At 42.2% G+C, this 20,171-nt stretch overlaps 1 protein-coding gene, 1 long non-coding RNA gene and 1 pseudogene across 9 annotated transcripts in view; 2 read left to right on the top strand and 1 right to left on the bottom strand.

Moving 5' to 3' along the window:
* Positions 1–858: 858 nt before the first annotated feature.
* LOC147375983 (zinc finger HIT domain-containing protein 3 pseudogene) lies at positions 859–1,323 on the top strand (annotated as a pseudogene).
* A 199-nt stretch (positions 1,324–1,522) lies between these two features.
* On the bottom strand, positions 1,523–11,791 carry LOC147375982 (uncharacterized). The gene is made up of 2 exons (XR_015160611.1): positions 11,645–11,791; positions 1,523–2,767 (listed from the first exon to the last, which is right to left on the bottom strand). It is a non-coding gene; the product is annotated as an uncharacterized LOC147375982 (long non-coding RNA).
* PSMA5 (proteasome 20S subunit alpha 5) overlaps positions 11,459–20,171 on the top strand; it is a 21,723-nt gene continuing 13,010 nt past the window's right edge. For 3 of the 8 annotated variants that reach the window (XM_086391622.1, XM_086391623.1, XM_086391620.1), the window contains exons 1-2: positions 12,162–12,305; positions 16,949–17,015. In XM_086391622.1, the coding sequence (XP_086247748.1) occupies positions 12,277–12,305; positions 16,949–17,015 (96 nt within the window). In that variant the 5' untranslated portion in view covers positions 12,162–12,276. Of the gene's footprint in view, positions 12,124–12,161; positions 12,306–16,948; positions 17,016–20,171 lie in introns of those variants that run through there. The other 5 variants (XM_086391626.1, XM_086391619.1, XM_086391621.1 and 2 more) reach the window with 4 other exon arrangements.

Below are 20,171 nucleotides of genomic sequence, written 5' to 3'. Positions count from 1 at the left end.
TTTTAAAATTATTTATTCATTTATTTTTGGCTGCACTGGGTCTTCAGCAGTTGTGGTGCACGCGCTTAGTTGCTCCAGGGCACGTGGAATCTTCCTGGATCAGGGGTTGACATGTGGATTCTTACCCACTGTAACACCAGGGAAGTCCTAAACAATAGAAATATATTGTCTCACATTCTGGAGGCTAGAAGTCTGAGATCAAGGTGTCAGAAGGCTTGAGTCCTTCTAAGGGTTGTGAGGGAAAACCTGTTCCATGTTCTCTTCTCTAGCTTCTAGTGGTTTGCTGGCAATCTTTGGCATTCCTTGGTTTCTACTGCATCACCCTCATCTCTGTTTTTATCTTCACGTGGCATTTCCTCTGTGTGTCTGTCTTCATATGGCTTTCTGCTTATAAGGATACTGCTGCTGCTGCTGCTAAGTCACTTCAGTCGTGTCCGACTCTGTGCAACCCCATAGATGGCAGCCCACAAGGCTCCCCCGTCCCTGGGATTCTCCAGGCAAGAACACTGAAGTGGGTTGCCATTTCCTTCTCCAATGCATGAAGGTGAAAAGTGAAAATGAAGTCGCTCAGTCGTGTCCGACTCTTAGCGACCCCATGGACTGCAGCCCACCAGGCTCCTCCATCCATGGGATTTTCCAGGCAAGAGTACTGGAGTGGGGTGCCATTGCCTTCTCCTTATAAGGATACTAGTCACATTGAATTAGGGCCCATCCTACTGCAGTTATGATGTCATTTTAACTAATTACATCTGTAAGAACCCTATTTCCAGATGTCACATTTTGAGGTATGGCGGATTAGAACTTTAACGTATAAATTGGAGGGAGGAGGCAGGCTTGGAGCGTGTCCCAGAAGAAACCATGGCGTCGCTCAGCTGTGGTACCACCGTCTGCGTTATTTGGAGAAGCCCAAATATGGCTGCCCCGCCTGCTTTGTGCCCTACTGCTCCTTGCCCTGCTTCTGGAAGCACAAAGAGCAGTGCAAGCCTGCAACTGATCTTGTTGAGAAAAAAATAAGATCAGCTCTTACTGCAAAAACTAAAAAGTGTGGAAAATGAAGATGATGATGATGACTCTGTAGCTGATTTTCTCAATAGTGATGAGGAAGAGGATAGAGTGTCTTTGCAGAATTTAAAGAGTTTAGGGGAGTCTGCAGCGCTGAGGAGCTTACTGCTCAAGCCGCACCTCAGACAGTTGATGGTTGACCTCAATCAGGCGGACGACAAGGCCAAGCTTATGCAGGCCTGCATGCAGGAACCCTTGTTTGTGGAGTTTGAGGACTGCTGCTTGAGTATCGTGGAGCCATCTTAGAACAAGGATCCTTAAGGTGGATGACTGTGCTGTCTGCTCCTCCTGGGAGGCCATCATGTGTGGGCCCTGCCCAGGGCGGTGCTTCCAGGACTCAGCGGCGGACATCAGGTGGGCCGCCCCAGCCCCCTCTCCAGCACTGCAGGCTGGGGCACAGGCAGGTGGAGGTACTCACGGTGGCAGACCCGTATGGAGAAAGAACTTGACGTTCAAATGGTTGTTTTTAAGTGTTTTATTTTTGGTATAATTAAGACAAATATTCACTGAGTTTCCACACCCATTTGAGTAAAAACTTGCTCAGTGTTTCTAAATAAAATTATGGTGTGATGGTTCAAAAAAAAAAATGGGGGGGAGGATACAATATAACCCACAATAGTTCCCATCAGACTGGTTCCAAGGTAGCCAATGATTAAGATTGGTAATGACAATTGGATGAGTTATTCTACTTCATTGTTTAGTACCTTTTCCCTGGCAAGTGCAAAATGTGTTACAAAAATCTTCACAATTCATGCCCACTCCTGTATATCCACCCACAAGACTCTACCCTAGACCTTCTTGTCTTTGATCTTTCAGGCCTTTTACTTCCCAGCCCCCTACCAGCGAGCCAGGCCATTGACATATGCCCAAGCATCTCTATATATTTACCTCAGTCTGCTTCTCCTAATATACAAACCAAATGACCAGGGACAATGCTTTAACTCTACCCATTAGGAAGATTTTTCCTCTTCTCTATTTTTCAAAGCCTATCAAGTATGTGGCTACAAAGGAGCCACTATCTAATTTTGGTTTATACCCACATACTAAGCTGACTCATCCATTAAACCAAACTCAGCCTTTATTCCTCCTCCTTCAGCTGGTCAGCTGTTGGTGCAGCTATGGTGGGTGACATGGGAGTCTGGATTACTTGGTCCTGCAGCTTACAAGTATCTCAATTGTGCTTGAGCTCCATTTCAGATGTACTATTTCCATCTTATAATAAATGCTACTGGGTCCATCTGAACACCAAAAGAACGCAGACCATAACGGGCAGTTCTGGGCACAGGGTCACTTGGAGTCCCATGGTTAAGTGTTTGGTTTCTACCAAGGTGCAGTATCACACTAGGAGTTGTTTCTTAAAACTTAGGTAATTTTCTGCTACAGATAGAATGGCCCCACTCAAGTCCCAGGGACTACACTTTGATTTTTCCACTGAGCTTACCTAAGTTCTGTCTTAATTCAGTTTGGGCTGTTATAATGGAATACCACAGACTGGGTGGTTTAAACAGCAGAAATTTGTTTTTTGACAGTTTTGGAGGCTGGAAGTCTGAGATCATGGTGCCAGCATGTTCAGGTTCTGATGTGATCCCTCTTCCTGCTTTGGAGACAGTCACCTTCTCATTCTCACTCTGCCCTCATGGGGGGTGGGGGCAGCCAGGGAGAGCTATCTGGTGTCTCTTCTTCACCATCACGTTGGGAGTTAAGGCTTCAACATATGAATGGGGATGGGGACAAATTCAGTCCATAATATTCCACCCCTGGCCCCCTAAAATTCATGTCATTCTTGCATGCAAAACACATTCACTCCATCCCAACAGCCCCCAAAGTCTTAACTCATTCTAGCATCAACCGAAAAGCCTCCTCTAAATATTATCTAAATCAGATATAGTGAGACTCAAGGTATGATTCATCCTGCGGCAAAGCTCCTCTCCAGCTGTGAATCTGTAAAATCGGACAAGTTACGTGCTTCCAAAATACAATGTGGGGGGAGGGGGCAGGCATATAGGATAGGCATTCCCATTCTAAAAGAAACAGGAAAGAAGGAAGGAGTGATGGGTCCTAAGAAAGTTCAGAATTTAGTGAGAAAAATTCCATTAGATCTTAAGGTTTGAGAGTAATTCTCTGGCTCAGTGCTCTGCTGTCCAGGTCCTACGGGGTGGCAGCATCACTCCCAAGGCTTTGCTGTCTAGTCCCACTCCTAAGGCTTCTGGCAGAAGCCACCTGCCTGTCAAAACTGAGGCAGTGGCCCTGACGACCATCTCTTATTCTGTCCTGTCCAATTCAATAAATCCAACAGCCGTCCTTTATTTTTTCCCATCTCTGTCCTCTTCAGTTCAAGTTGGCAGTGTTTCTGCTCATGTAATCCCATATACTCCTTTTCAAGTAATAATCTAGTAACGCTGTTGGGTTTTTCATTCAAACACGTTTTCTCATTTTTTGCAACATGGGTAGGCTGAGAGTCTTCTAAGTAATCAAGTTCTAGTTTCTCTTTGCTTTTTAATTAACCTCTCTCCTTTCATGTTTTACTCTAAGTAATACGGTGAGACCAAGCCCTTCCTTCAGTACTTGGCTTAGAAATCTCCTCAGCTGAATATTCAATTTTATCACTCAAATTCTACCTTCCACAAAACACTAGGACACAATTCAGCCAAGTTCTTTACCATTTTATAACAGGAATCACCTTTCCTTCAGGTTCCAGTAACATGTTCCTCATTTCCATCTGAGATCTCACTAGATTTTCCCTTAATGTCCATATTTCTAGCATGTAACTTAAAATCATTCCAGCCTTTACCCCTTATCCAGTTCCAAAACTGCTTCTGCATTTTAGTTACTTATTACAGCTGTACTCCACTGCTCATATCTGTATTAGTCAGGCTCCTCCAGAGAAACAGGAGTTAGATAGAGATGTAAATTTATTATAAGGAACTGGCTCACGTGATTACAGAGGCTGAGAAGTCCCAAGATTTGCAATCAGCAAGCTGATGACCTAAGAGAGCCAACGTGCATGTCCAGTCTGAGTTCAAAGGCTTGAGAACCAGAACACCTATGGTGTAAGTTCCAGTCTGAAAGTTGGCAAGCTCAAGATCCAAGAAGAGACAAGGTTTCTGTCCAAGTCTGAAGGCTAGAAAAGACCAGTGTCCTAGCTATACAGTCAGGCAGTTGTAATTCCCTTTTACTCAGTTTTTTGGGGTTCTATTCAGGTCTTAAATTGATAGGCTGTGGCCCACCCACATTAGACAGGGCAATCTGCTTTACTCATTCTACCAATCCTATGTTAATCTCATCCAGAAACAAACCCCTACCCCACCCCAGACACACCCAGATGTTTGACCAAATTATTTGGGTACTCAATGGCCCAGTCAAGTTGAAACAAAATTAACCACCACAAGCTCCAAACTGCATCTTTTCCCACTCTTGACCCCTCTAATACAAGAGTCTACTGGAATAGTAACAGAGATACTTGTATAGGAGACCGGACCATCTGAAGAGCCCTTCTGTTCTGGGTCTCAAAGCTGGAAATCTTCTGTTACCTAGTATATAAGCTGGAGAAGTATTCCTAGATACGGAATATGCCCCAGAAGATGAACAGAGATACCAAGCCCCGTGCATTCTTTGTGGCAGGGGATGCAAGATGCAACTTTTTTACGTGTAAGGATGGACCCTTAAAAACTTCACTGAAGTGACAAATCCTTGAATCTTTGCAGCATTTTTCTACTTTCTGGAGCATGGGTCTTACCAATGCCTCCAGCATACTAGCCACCTCTTGCTTGCACTTGTCTGCCCAGCATAATATCATCTACGTAATGGGTCAATGTGATATTCTATGAATTGTCCAGGTGGTCCAGATGTCTTTTGACTATGACAGAGGATAGAATTAACTTATCCTTGAGGCAAAACTGTACGTAAATATTATTTATCCCACATGTATGTGAACCTTTTCTGATATCTTCTCTAATTAGAATGGAAAATAATTCATTCAACAAATCACCGGCCATACACCATACCTTGATGCCTTATTAATCTGCTCTTGCTAAGTTGCTTCAGTCACGTCCGACTCTGTGCGACCCCATAGATGGCAGCCCACCAGGCTCCCCCGTCCCTGGGATTCTCCAGGCAAGAACTCTAGCAACAATAGTATGCCCAGCACAGCAGGTGTGATTAGAGCTGTTACTTGCTAAAGCCTGCAATAGTCTACAGTCATTCTTCAGGATCCATCCAGTTAGTTTCTGCAGGGGCCAGACTGGCTAATTAAATGGAGACATGACAGGGACTGGGCTTCCCAGGTGGTGCTAGTGGTAAAGAATCTGCCTGCCCATGCAGGAGACACAAGAGATGCAGGTTTGATCCCTGGGTCAGGAAGATCCCCTAGAGGAGGAAATGATAACCCACTCCAGTATTCTTGGAGAATTCCATGGACAGAGGAGCCTGGCAGACTACAGTCCATGGGTTCATGAAGAAGTTGGACATGACTTAGAGACTAAACAACAACAGCAGCAACAAATTACAAGGTTGGTGCCAAAGTAATTGTGGTTTTGGACTGTTGACATCTGCCATTTGATACTGGAATATATTCTTAAATGTGGTTATGTTATTCATCATTTTAATGCACATTTCTTGCTATATGTTTTTTGCTAATGAATTATTACTTGCTATGTATTTTATATATATTTTAAACTATGGAAATCATGTTAGACAAAAAAAGCAAATTCAAGCGATTTTCTTATGCAAGTTCAAAATGGGTCATAAAGCAGCACAATTTGCAAGGTCAACAACACATTTCTCCCAGGAACTGCTAATATACAGTGCAGTGGTGGTTGAAAAAGTTTTGCAAAGCAGACAGGAGCCTTGAATATGAGGAGTGTGGTGGCCTGCCATCTAAAGTTGACAATGACCAACTGAATCATCAAAGCTGATCCTCTTACAACTACATGGGAAGTTGCCCAAGAACTCAACACTGACCATTCTACGGTCATTAGGCATTTGAAGCAGACTGGAAAAGTGAAAAAGTTCAGTAAGTGGGTGCCTTATGAGCTGATCGCAAATCAAAAAGAACTGTCATTTTGAAGTGTCATCTTCTCTTATTCTGTGCAACAACAATGAACCATTTCTCAGATTGTAACATGCAATGAAAAGTGGATTTTATATGACAACTGGTGATGATCAGCTTAGTGGTTGGACCAAGAAGCTCCAAAGCACTTTCCAAAGCCAAACTTGTACCAAAAAAAAAGGGTCATGGTCACTGTTTGATGGTCTGCTTCTGGTCTGACCCACTACAGCTTTCTGAATCCCAGCAAAACCATTACACCTGGGAAGCATGCTCAGCCAGTTGATGAGATGCACTGAAAACTGCAGCCAGCACTGGTCAACAGAACGGGTCCATGACAATGCCCACCACACATCGCATAACCAATGCTTCAAAAGTTGGATGAATTGGGCTACAAAGTTTTGCCTCATCCACCATATTCACCTGACCTCTTGCCAACCAACTACCACTTCTTCAACCATCCTGACAACTTTTTGCAGGGAAAATGTTCCCACAAGCAGCAGGATGCAGAAAATGCTTTCCAAGGGTTTGCCTAATCCTAAAGCATGGATTTTTACATGACAGGGATAAATAAATTTATTTCTTGTTGGCAAAAATGTGTTGACTGTAATGGTTCCTATTTTGATTAATAAAGATGTTTGAGCCTAGTTACAAAGATTTAAGATTCAGGGTCCAAAACTGTAATTGCTTTTGCACCTAACTGTCAAATAGATCAATTCCAGTTACATACACAGGAACTGAAGAAATGATCATTGGGTGGGCCCACAGACACCATGGACCCGCTGTTACTGACTTTAGCAAGGACCCCATTTACTACAAGGCCCTCATAAGTGTCCAGTCTAACAGGGGGCCATGACAATGCTTGGGTCTCAGGGTACTGATATCTGTTTTTTGAGTCAATTTTCTGGTTATCCCTCTTCCACATTGTGTACAGCCACTATAGTAAATGGCCACAGGTCTCTTTGGGGAAGGACTGGAGAATCATTACATGTATAACTTGCTGAAGTGCTGCAGGATCTGCCATCTCTTAGTCAATGGATTTCGGATCTGAAAAGTGGCCCAAATCCAGACATTGAACAAGGGATAATGAGTTTTTGGCTAGGGTTGGGGGTGAGGGGGACCATCTTCAGTCTCCTATTTTTCCATCTTGGCCTATTTTTGGTTGTAGATGTTAATTTTACCTCTAGAGATGCTAGGCTCTATATCCATCTTCATAATTCCCTGTCAAGGCCCTTGGCTGCCAATCTTGTCAGAAGTGGCTCATCTTTTTAATATTTGTGGCCTCCTGGTGATTAAGTGCCACCATCTGGCCTGTATTACTTGGGGGAAGGGGGATATCATTTCCATAGTTATTAATCAATCCCAGCTCTGTTCCAACCCCAGACTGTTCCTATGTCAGCCCAGACTTCTTGGTGATGCTCTTGCCCCTCACCAGAGGATTTCTGACGGCCTCAGTGAATGGTGTGTTTCCTGGGCCTTCCTGTGGAACATAATCCTCTGATGGGTCCTCTGGCCTCACACCTATTCCTGCATGCCCACTTCCTTGTCTTTTTATTCATTCTTCTACCACATGCCAGGGTAACTGAGACATTTCTACTTTACTCAGCATTGGCCATCCCTTTCTCTAGGTTCCTAAAAGCCCCCCTGCAGTTTGTTTCATCCCCAAGGGTTTTTGCTACAGTGTTAAATCCTGTACCTCCAGAAAGTGCTCCTAATTCAATGAATTCCTGATTATACAGTCTTATATTCCAGCCCCTTTGATCAAGCAACCTCAAAATTCAACTGCAAGATACTCTCCTGGCTTCTGTCTGTATATGCTAGCTAGTTCTTACAGCTCTTTGTATATAATCTCTTTCCTTCTGTATCAGGCCAAGTATGTTCTCAGCTGGGCTTTGCTAGGATTTAACTCTAGTTACTGCCCTGGCAGCCAGTAGAAGAGGTAGGGACAACTTCTATGTTGCCTTGTGGGGCAGTGGCCCTGCAGTGTCTTTCAGCATGAAGGGAGTAAGAAGAAGAGGTAAACCACCTCTGCAAATTTTGAGAGTTCATGTGGGGCTTGCAGAACTAACATCCTTACAGATGTCCATTCAGATGCACTATCTCTTGTTTCAGGTTTTCTCAACCAGGGCCCTGACCTGTTGCCTCTCTGAAGTCCTGAGTCAGTGGCTTAACTGTCAGCTCTTCCACTATAGGAGATAAAAGCCTCTTTGAAAGCTACTAAAGAGGCCCACTGTCTCTCATACTTAACCATTAACCAAGGGAGAACCCTTGCTTTCTCCTTATTCCTTTCCAGAGTGTCACTACAACTTGGCAGTAACCAGTAAACCCCACTGCCCTTACAGGTATGTTTCGCCCCCAACCACCATGTATTTCACATGCCTGAAATTGTGCCTGCAAGGGCTTTCTCCTCCACTGGGATGTTTTCCCAGGTTGTTCTTAGTCGCTCAGTCGTGTCCAACTCTTTGCGACCCCATGGACTGTAGCTCACCAAGCTCCTCTGTCCATGGGGATTCTCCAGACAAGAATACTGGAGTGGGTTGCCATGTCCTCCGTCTCAGGATCTTTCCAACCCAGGGATCGAATCCTGGTCTCCCGCATTGCAGGCAGATTCTTTACCATCTGAGTTACCAGGGTAGCCAGGTTACTAATGATTAAACCTTTAGCAGCTAGATCACCAACTGTGTTAGTAACTACCCATGCCCCTACACTACTCGGGAAAGCATCATCTTGGTTTACAAGGTAGTGAGTGTGCCATCACACTTTCTCAACTTTCTATGTTTTCTTGGACCTCTCCTGGTACCACCTGTGCTAGTTTGGGCCCTCTAAGAGGCAGTTGCCAAAGTGTGATTTGACATGTACATTAGCTAGGGCTGGGTGGCTTAAACAATAGAAATTTATTTCTCACTCTTTTGGAGGCTAGAGGTCCAAGATCAAGATGTCAACAGGTTTGGTTTCTTTTGGGGCCTCCATCCTTGGCTTGCAGATGGCCACTTTTGCAGCATGGCCCTTCCTCTGTACACATACCCCGAGTGTCTCCTTACGTGTCCAAATTTCCTCTGCTTTTAAGAAATCAGCCAAACTGGGTTAGGGTTCACCTTAACAGGTTCATTTTAACTTAATTGTGTCTTTCAAAGACTCATCTCCAAATACAGTCACATTCTGAGGTACTGTGGGTTTAGAGTTTCAACATATGGATCCTTCAACGTATGGATCTTGGGGAAATCACAATTCAACCCATAACAACATGCAAGATATTTATTAGGGGAGCTATCTGTCAAAGATAAAAGGGAAAGGAGAAGGGCAGGTGTGAGAGTCTGCAAACTGTGACTATCAAGTCACATACCTGACATCTATGCAGAGAAAAAAGAAATGATTGAGTAGGCAGGTCTTAGACTGCAGCACAAATTGAAGAAACTCTAAGTTAGGCTAATGGGTCCTCCAGTCAAAGCTGCCCATCAGAGGAGTCCCAGACGTTACAGCAATGCAGCACATTAGCAGCCTTGTGCAGTCACTTCTAAGTTAGAAAACTACAGGCACATAAAGAATTCCATTTAGGGACCAGTTCTTACTGGTTTCTTTGCATAGTGTTACACTCTGGCTATTATTCTGCCACACTTTATTTTGCTCCAGGACCCATGTGCCTAGCTCTCCAAGATGTTTTTATATCTTTCTTATTTTTTGAGTCCAGTTCATTCTCTCATGTTTACTTTATTCCTTTCCTTTCTGTCTTCTATGGCTTCCTTATTATTTTTTTTCAGAGGATATCCAGTTCAACTTTCAATGAAACATTTATTGAACGGGATTGATTATGGGCAATAAATACAGTAGGTGCTGGATTTTTATGCCCTAATGGTCCACTTTCTTGGGAGAAAACAAGATTTCCCTTCTTATCCACAATCAGAGCTACCTGCAGCTTCCTTTCACTTATGATATATAGGGCACAAGCACATTTACCCTGAGAATTCTACATTCAAATAATTTTTTGACACTCACCATAATATCTGATAGTAATAAGGGCTGCAAAGCACCCTGCATCCCTGGGTGTTCAGGACATATTATTATGCCTGAAGTGAGCTTCCCTGGTGGCTCAGTGGTAAAGAGCCCGCCTGCAATGCAGTTTGATCCCTGGGTCTGGAAGATCCCCTGGAGAAGGAAATGGCAAACCACTGCAGTATTCTTGCCTGGGAAATCCCATAGACAGAGGAGCTTAGTGGGCTGTAGCTGTAGTCCATGGCGTCACAAGAGTCAGACAGGACTTAGGGACTGAAAAACAACAACAACCTATTTAGGTACATAGGTAATATTTATGTAGATATGTATAAATAGTTACTATATATTAATTTCAAAAGAACTTCAGAAGAGAAAGCATAATGAACTTAACTAAGCATAATGAAGCTTAACTATGGCCTTTGTAATAGAAAGGCCATATTAAGCTGACCAGAAACTTGAGGGATAAATCTAAAAGATGTCTGAGGACTACTCTTGGAATTTCTCCTCAGTTTTATCAGTGTCAAACTTATTGGCTAGGGGCCACAAAAACAAAATTCCAGTTGAACTCATGAGGAAAGGACATAAAGGATGGGGAAAAAGATATCAGTACTCAGAAGGCTTGTTTCTACATTTCCTTAACATTTCCAAATGAATTGCCTTGGTCATTTACAAACGTAATCTGAGGCCAAGTCAGGAACTTGAGAGAAACAGGCCTGGAGAGGTTGAGGCCTTGACCAGTGGTATATTATTAACCAAAAATGGAACACTGGCATTTCTCTTTCAGTCATACACCACTCACTAAATGACTTCCTAACTGGCTATCTTTCTTGAACATATCATTTACAGTCTTTCTATGAAGCTGTGAGTGTGCTCTCCTACCCTTAGGGAAGGTAAGTTAGAAAAACAAACAAGACACTGCTGTCCGTTAATTCATGGATAATAGAAAAAGCAGTGAACAATCTGAATCCCAGATCCAGAGCTCTGGGTCACTAGGTTGAAGCCTGTAGTACTAGTGGCTGGGGGGTAAGAATGGAAGTCCCCTACACATGAATGAGTTCCCTTCCAAGAGTCTTTAGTAAGTCCAATAAAGTTAGCCTAAGCACCCAACTAACACAATCAGCTATATAGTACTGTACTGTAATAGGTTTATAATACTCTTCACACTAATATATAAAAAAGAAACACAAAAAAATAAAGAAAACACTTTTAATCTTATGGTACAGTACCTTGAAAAGTACAGTAGTAACCAGCTACATCACCACTGCTTTAGCTCACTTCAGGATATCTTGGGCTTGAAATAAAGATACTATACTACTGTACTCTATATAGTACTGTAAAGTACACAAAAGCAAAACCACTTGTAAAGGCACACATGTGACAGTGTATGGCAGACATGTGAACTAACTTAGGTAACTGGACATGCGAAGGTACTTCCTATCTTTGAAAGTTTGCAACTTTCAACTTTGAAATTTCCTATGTAGGAGACTTACTGTAAAATTACCCTGGCCATGGGGAAACTTCAAGACTTTCCTACCAACTAAAACTCACCAACTTTTCTCAACAAACGAGCCATGGGAGGGGTGGGCTGAAGTGAACGGACTCGCTCACAGCACCGGTACAGACGCATCCAATTATTTCCCAAGTTCAGTCCTGGAGGCAGTCACAGCACCTGGAGGAAGTCTGCGCCGGAGCCGGAAGAGCGGGGTATACAGCTAACAGCCGGGCGGGTGGAAAGCGAGAAGAGCCTGGGACAAACGCTCTCCGATAGGGACCCATCAAACCAGGGCTCAGACAGTTTGGCTCGCCATAAAATTACCCAGTTGACAATCTTGGGACAGTTCACAAGAACTCTAAAAAAGTGAACTCTGACCACACGCCTTCAGTTCCGAGCGCCCCTGGCAACCACTAGCGATTTAAAACGGAAGAACGGCCTTTGTCCCGCCCACCCTGGGCCACCGGAGGCCCGGCGGGTTAGCTCGTTGGCCCAATCACCTCGGCGGGAACTCCGATCAACCAATAAGAGACAGGTATGGGAGAGAGGGCTGCAGGGGTGGCGAGCGCACGCGCAGCTGGGAGAGTGGCCCTGGTAGTGTGGCGGTGTGGGTGAGTTGGTTGCAGGTGGACTCGTGTTGGCTCTAAGAATCCCGGAGTAGCCACTGCCGCTTTCTCCTGCCCTTACCATGTTTCTCACCCGGTCTGAGTACGACAGGTCTGTATGGCTGGGGGGGGAAGATTGTGTCAGGTAACGGGTGGGCGGACTCGGGGCCCGGTCTGGGCCTGGGTTCTGCCGTGTCATCAGGGCACCCCACGAACCCGAATTCTGGCCCAGCCTGGGGGTCTCCTCCCTTCCCCAGGCGTCCGCTGTGTTCTCCAAGGCTAGATTTGCGCCCATCGGCCTCAGTTGTCCTACCGCTGAGTCACTGCTTGATCCCAAGTCGGTGCGGAAGCGTGAAGCTCTGCTTTGTGCTTCGGAAAGAAGGCTGATGGGGGCCGGAACTCTGACCTTTAACCCGGGGAAGGCCAGGAGTCACCCTCTCTCCCCTTTTGTGCTGAGTGTGACTGCCTTTTAAAAGATGTAAACGCGCTACCTGGAAGAAAAAGCAGTTAGGGATCACTTAATGGGTTTGATGATTTCAGCTCCCTTTTCTTTCTAGGAGGACAGCCTCGTTTTCCGTTTCTTAGTTGTAGGAATAAAGCTGCTATTCCTTTGATTGAGTTGTAGTAGGGCGTCCTGGGATGTTTAGTTTCTGCAGAGGAGCGAAGGAAATCTCAGCTTTACCAAGATACAGTGTCTGGAGTCAGATTTTGTGGGAACTGGAATTTAGAGTGATTCTCAAGTGTTTTGTCATCATGCTGATTCAAATAGCCTTTTTGACTTTTTAAAAAGTTTAAGGGAAGTTGCTTTAAGTGTGTCGAAAACCAAACCTGTTTTTGAAATCAAAGCTGTGAGATTGTTGTATCTATTTAAAAGAAAAAACTTTCAGAGCTTGGAAATGTTAATATTAAGTTGTATCTACTTATGCTGCAGACATTTTTACTTTCAGTTTCTGTTTTGATCAGTTATGATTCACATAGCTATTAAGTTGCTTAAATATTTGAGGCCAGGAAAAGCAGATGTTTTTTCTTTATTAGATGGGTTTGAGAAGCTGCATTTCTTCTCAAGTATATGTTGATCGTGTTGAAAGTTTTATCACTTAGAACCGCTACTTCTAAAAAAAACTGTTTACTGACTCAAAAGATGTATGTGAGGCTTTAAAACTAACTTTTTTCTGCCGTCCTATAAAATATCTTTGTTGGTCGGTATTTATTTTCTAGAACATTGAAGAGAATCATCTTTGTGTGATATAATTTTGAGTAAGGGTGTGTATGATGGAAATTGTTGTCCTTATCAGAAAACCTTTATTAAGGTTTTTGTGATCATTTACTTAACAGCTTTATTCACTGCTTTGTGTTACTCATTTTTGTATCTTCTTGCATTTGTGCTGAGTCGCTTCACTCGTGTCTGACTCTTTGGGACCTCATGGACTGTAGCCCACCAGGCTCTTGTGTCCAGGGGATTCTCCAGGCAAGAATACTGGAGTGGGTTGCCATTTCCTCCTTCATTGTATCTTCGTAAGAATGCCTAAAATATAGTCTGCTTAGCTAATATACTTAAATGCTTGCTGTGTACAAGGCACTGTTATAGTTGCTGATCATACAGCAGTGAACAAAAATCAAGATCCGTGTTCTCATATGGGAGACTGTCCTTTAAAAACTACTTAACAGGAAAATTCTCTGGTGGTCCAGTGGTTAGAATTCTGGGCTTTCACTGCTGAGGGTGCAGGTTGGATCCCTGGTTGGGGAACAGATCCTGTAAGCTATGAGGTATGGCCAAAAAAAAAAACCACCACTATTTACAAAAGTAACTACAGTATAAGTTAGAAATGTGTTCGTGTCATTAGAAAAGCTGAAATCAACACAATGGGAGTTTTAATGACAGAGGTTGCATTTGATATTATAAGGGGATTATGGAAAACTTTAGAAGGAGTTGATATTTAAACTGAGTTCAGGAGTAAGAATGTAATAAATATGCATAGTAAGAGTCAATAGTTTTGAGGCAGAGAATATAAGATGAACAGAGGAGGGGCCATGGGAAAGCCACAGTTCATGTTTGGGAAAACTCTAGGCTTCTGGCACATATGATACACATATGGGAATAGGGGGAGTTCAGAGAAAAACATTGGTGCTAGGTATTGGGTGGTTTTTAATTTGAAGTTGAAGGGTTTGGGTCTTATTTTGTGCCATTAATTATCATTTTAAGTTACATAGTCATAATTGTATTGTATAGAAATTAATTGACTGGATTAGAGAAAAGAGTCAATACCGGTTAGATGGCTGTTACAGTTAGGTGAAAGGTAATGAGGGCATTGAGCAATGGAAGGGAGAGTTGAGTTACTGTGGGGGAGGAACTGATTTAAATTAATATGACTTGGCATATGGTTAATATGGGCAAGGGCTTCCCAGGTGGCTCAGCGGTAAAGAATCTGCCTGCCCATGCAGGAGCTGGAGGTTCATCCCTTGGTCGGGAAGATCCCCTGGAGGAGGAAATGGCAACCCACTCCAGTCTTGCCTGGAAAATCCCGCAGAGAGGAGGCTGTTGGACTACAGTCTGTGGGGTCGCAGAGTCCAACACGACTGAAGAGACTGAGCACTCATGCACTATATGGGAAAAGGGAAGGATTAAGTCAGATCATTCAGAACTTTCTAGCTTGGGAAACTGGGAGGTGGGAGGTGTTTTAAAGTAAAAAATGAAGTAGGAATGGCAGCAGGTGGAGCTGATTTCGAAAGGATGACTGGATTTAAGATATATCAGATTGGAAAGTGTTAAGTGTTTGGTATTAATGGGATATCCATGTGGAAACACTCATAAGACATTCAGATTAACGAGGAAAGAGGTCAAACTGGCAATAGAGATTTGGAAGTACTTTTGCCTGGAAAATCCCATGGACGGAGGAGCCTGGTTGGCTGCAGTCCATGGGGTCGCTAAGAGTCAGACACAACTGAGCGACTTCACTTTCACTTTTCACTTTCATGCATTGGAGAAGGAAATGGCAACCCATTCCAGTGTTCTTGCCTGGAGAATCCCAGGGACGGGGAAGCCTGGTGGGCTGCCGTCAGTGGGGTTGCACAGAGTTGGACACAACTGAAGCGACTTAGCAGCAGCAGCGGCAGTGCTTAGCATAGATGAAATAACCCAGGAAAAGTTTGAAAAGAGGACCAAGAGCAGAGCCCATATTAGAGAAGATATGGGAATACTTCACCAGGATGAAGTTCCTGAATTAGAGCGAAAATACTGTATTCATATTCACAGAATGTGGTGGCTCAGACGGCAAAGCGTCTGCCTACGATGTGGGAGATCCCTGGGTCAGGAAGATCCTCTGGAGAAGGAAATGGCAACCCACTCCAGTACTCTTGCCTGGAAAATCCCCTGGACGGAGGAGCCTGGTAGACTGCAGTCCATGGGGTCGCAAAGAGTCGGACACGACTGAGCTACTAAACTTGCACTTTCATAATCTGTGCCATTCAATACCAATTGTATTGTGACAGAGCAGGATGGGGTTTTTTTTTTGCATTTGAGAGAGGAAAAGTTAGGTGACACAACTAGAATTTAATTCCAGATCTTCTGCCCTGACTTCCCTCTCAGTGATTTTTAAAAAACTGTTCTTTAGTGTCATAAATTTCCTTTTAAATGACCTTAAGGAAAGCACCTCTGGGGAAAATGAGAGGCTGGAATGGTGAGATTCTCCTTTGAGTCCTGATAGAAGCTTGTCTCTGTAGTCAGATTGCCTAAATTCTCCTTCCAGCTCTGGTTCTTATATGCTGAGTGACTTTGAGCAAATTACTCAACTTCTTTGTATCTCAATGTCCCCTTCTCTAAAATAGTATCTGCTTTAGTTTACTTCATGGGATTGTCTGAGGATTAAGTGTGTTGTCATTTCTAGGATTATAACAGTGCTAAGCATATAGTAGATGTGCAGTAAACATCAACCTTTATTATCTGTTTTATGTTTGGGATTTATACACACACACACACATTTCTTTGGGGGGAAAAAAGTTTTTGATAAAACAAATTTGAAAATACTGCTGTTTATCATGATAGTTACATGTTATAAACTCCAGATTCCATAAACCAAGGAACACAACTATTTGCTTTTATTTGTTCAAATATTCTTCGTGTCCATCACGTGCTGAAAGCTTGTATAGCTAATACTATGCTGCCTCTTCTCCAAAGGAATTTCTAACAGACTGGAACAAGGAAAGGTTGGGAATTGTTTAAGGGAGAAGAGCATTCTGGCATATAATTAGTATAATATACTGAGTGAATTAATCAGGTTAGGTTTTAGGAACCACACAGATCTGTCTGTTGTTCCGATAACAATACTAATTCATACTTATAAACAGAGAAGTGTCCCAGTGGCTGATTTCTACTAAAAAGAAATGTCAAATGCACATAATGGAAAGAGGATAAGAATAAATGCACATTTTATTAAGAATTACCTGATAGTTTAGGGGCATGAATTTACCAAAGGGATTCCAAATTGATTCAGGGTTGAGGCAGAAAGTCACCTACTCTCATTAGATCAGTTTGGAGATACTCTGGGAGTGGGAAAGAAGTGTTCTGTATATAGGTTCCATTCTCTTGAAAAACTGTTAATGTACCCAAAAAATAGAAGATTGTTGTGGTTAAAAGAGAATAATGACAATATGCACATCTGAGCTAGCTCTCAGGGAACTTGAGTTTAATGTCTCTACGTTTTTGTTTTTTCTTTTCTCTGAAAATTTTAATACCTTTTTTTTTTTTTTAAATTATAGGGGTGTGAATACTTTTTCTCCTGAAGGAAGATTATTTCAAGTCGAATATGCCATTGAGGCTATCAAGGTATAGTATCAAGTGGGATAGTTTTTGAAATTTCATGTTTAATGCTTTGCTGGCAGAGCATTTGGAGTAAATGTATTTAAATAATTTCTTTAGAAAATGTTCTTTATCTCCCTTTAATCACAGTTAACCATAAAAATATTTTAACTGAAGTATAGTTGATTTACAGTGTTGGGCACAATTAACCATTTTTATATAACAGATTCAGTCCCAACTATTTGAAAGCTTTTTAAACAAATAACTGCTTCACAGTTATATAAGTAGCTTTTTCTTAGTGGGGTTGGAAGGACATGTTTGTGTTTGTAATGTTCTTAACTATAAAGAGCTGCTGCCGCTAAGTCGCTTTAGTCGTGTCTGACTCTGTGCGACCCCATAGACAGCAGCCCACAAGGCTCCCCCGTCCCTGGGATTCTCCAGGCAAGAACACTGGAGTGGGTTGCCATTTCCTTCTCCAATGCATGAAAGTGAAGAGTGAAAGTGAAGTCGCTCAGTTGTGTCTGACTCTTAGCTGCCCCATGGACTGCAGCCTACCAGGCTCCTCAGTCCATGGGATTTTCCAGGCAAGAGTACTGGAGTGGGGTGAGGGGTATAGAATTCCCGAGTTAGCACCTGTGAGATATTTTGTCATCTTGAACAAATTATTTAACTGATCACCTGTATTCTTGTTGGTAAATTTGTCAATTTGTACTAGATATTTTTGGGACTGAATAAGAGATGTATTCTGTAATCTAACAACAAAATTGAATAGTTCAAACCAGTTTTCAAAAAATTAGTTAGAAAGTAAACTGTATACTGAAATTTAGTTATGTGGGATCTTCTCTTTGTTGGATTGTGGATAGTCTAAATTCTGATTTAAATCTAAATTAGGTCTAGGAGAATTAGGCCCAGGCATCAGTATTTTAAGGACTCCCTCGGTGATTCTAGTGTCTAGCAAGGGTTGAGAATTACTGATCTAGTCCAGCTCTTCACTGTTTGAATCACCTCTACATACCCAAACAGGTTCTGTTTTTGTAGTTCTGGTGACAGGATATTTTCTCACTAGATAGCTCATTCTGTTTGAAAATAGGTCATAATGGTTTAGAAATGTATCGTGTATTGAATCAAGAGTCTAGCTTCATGAAATTGTTTTCAGTTGGCCCTAGTTTTACCCTTGAACCGTACAGGATGTTTAGACCTCTTCTGTAAGACAATTGCTCACATATTTGAAGAGAACTGTTGTGTTTCCCTCTAAATTACCTCTTCTAAAAAGTGTATATTGGGAGAAATGGTTGTATGACAGTCTGGAAAAGGGCAAAGCAGATTCTTAGTTGAAGATGTAGAAGTGAAGGTGGAAGCATTGTAATAGATAGTGGGCAGAAAATGATGGGCCAGCTACCTGAGCTGTTTTTCTGTTTCCTCACAATATTGTTTTCCTGAGAGTTAATAATTCTTTTTCAAAAATTTGCCTGATTTAGTATGTAAATATCAATAATTCATCCCCAAGGTCTCCAACTTATGTATATCCTTTCAAAACACCCAGGCACATTAAGTATCCTGTTAAAGACTCTTAAAGAAATCTTTGAGCTCTGACCTGCTCCAACCTGACTGATTCTCTGGGCCTGCGGCATAGCTATACATTTAGGATCTTCTGTTGTCATCTTCCTTTAACTCCCTCTTGCATTGTTTTATTATTTTATCCTTAAAATGATCTGATATAAATCAGGTTGCTTCTGGACTTTCTTTACTTAGCTTAGGATGTGAATTTCTCATGTCTGCTTTATTAAAGAATTAAGAATCCTTTAATTCTTCAAGGATTAAAAAAATTTTTTTTTCTTTAGATTTTTTTTTCCCCTTGAACTAGCTAGATTCTTTAGATACATTTTTTTGAACTGCAGATCTTGAATTAGTGGGCATTGGGTCAATTTAGCAAGTAGTAGGAGCATCTCTCTTTTTAAGTGGAATGGAGCAATGGATTTCAGGCCCATAGTGTTGGTGATTTCTTTTCTTTTTTTCATGAAACTTTGTTTCTATTATATTTGTTTCTTTGTGTCTATTTGTACATTTTGGTTGTGTTGTAGAATATATTTCTTAATGTAGATTTGGATCAGAAAATTTGAAAACTGCCTCTTCTCATATCATGCCTGAAGGGTATTTTTGGCTACTCACTTCTGAGAGCAGTGTAGGGGAAGAAGGCTGGGATTTATAACATTAAGCTTGTCAATTTTTACTTAATCCCCTTGTTTTGACAGTAGTACTCCTGCCTTTGAATGTGCGTGGTGTCCTCCAATGTAGACACCCTCATTTTATGCTTTCCAGAGTCGTCTGCGAGAGTGGGAATGGGGAGCATACTGTAGCTTTAAGTGTGGAGTAAGGGATCTGGAAATCTGTTTCTTAAGCACACACTGCACTAATCTTGTAATTTTTAGCTGTTCCACTTCTATTCCCAGAGGTCCTTGTTGCCATCATTCCCTTTTTGAGCACCAGTAGTGGGGTGGTCCTGTGATATAAAGCAGCTTGCTTTTGTACTTTGTTTACTTAGCTGAGGATTTGGGTTTCTTGTGTCTGCTAAGTAAATTATCACTTCCCCACCTTCTTTCTTGAAAATTTTGTTGTTTCTGTGGCTTTGCCTTTCTCTTTGTCCTAGTATATTTATCCTACCCATGCTTAAGCCCTTTAATCTCCTGTCCTCAGGCTTGGGGAAGGAGTGGAGCTAATGTACATATTCAGTCTACACCTTTACTCAGAAGTAAGAGCATTCATTTTTTACATAAAATTATTTGGCAGTTCATTTCCTGAAGTTATGCATATACCGTGGATTAAGAAAATATACAAATGAAAAGCAGGTATATACTTCTAAATAATGTAATGGCAACCCACTCCAGTATTCTTGCCTGGACAACCCCATGGAGCCTGGCATGCTACCATCCACGGGGTCACAAAAAGTTGGACACGACTTACTGACTCAACAACAACAAAAAATAAGGTCATAACTTTGTGCATTTGAAAAATAATACAGATATGTATGAGCTATGATCATCCAGTCTGCATATGTGTTGAAAGCATGTTATGCACAATGATTCATGAAATTCGTTCAAATACTTTACGATAACAGACTCCAGGAATCTGATGCTCACACCAACAGTCATTGCTTTTAGAACTAAGTGAAAAAAATGATTATTT

The sequence above is a fragment of the Bos grunniens genome, chromosome 3 (genome assembly GCF_055505025.1).
Source record: "Bos grunniens cultivar Pamir isolate PY7600 chromosome 3, Bosgru_T2T1.0, whole genome shotgun sequence".
In the NCBI taxonomy this organism is placed as follows: Eukaryota; Metazoa; Chordata; class Mammalia; order Artiodactyla; family Bovidae; genus Bos; species Bos grunniens.
The sequence above is the reverse complement of the archived record's forward strand: the minus strand, read 5'-3'. Positions and strand labels throughout refer to the sequence as shown.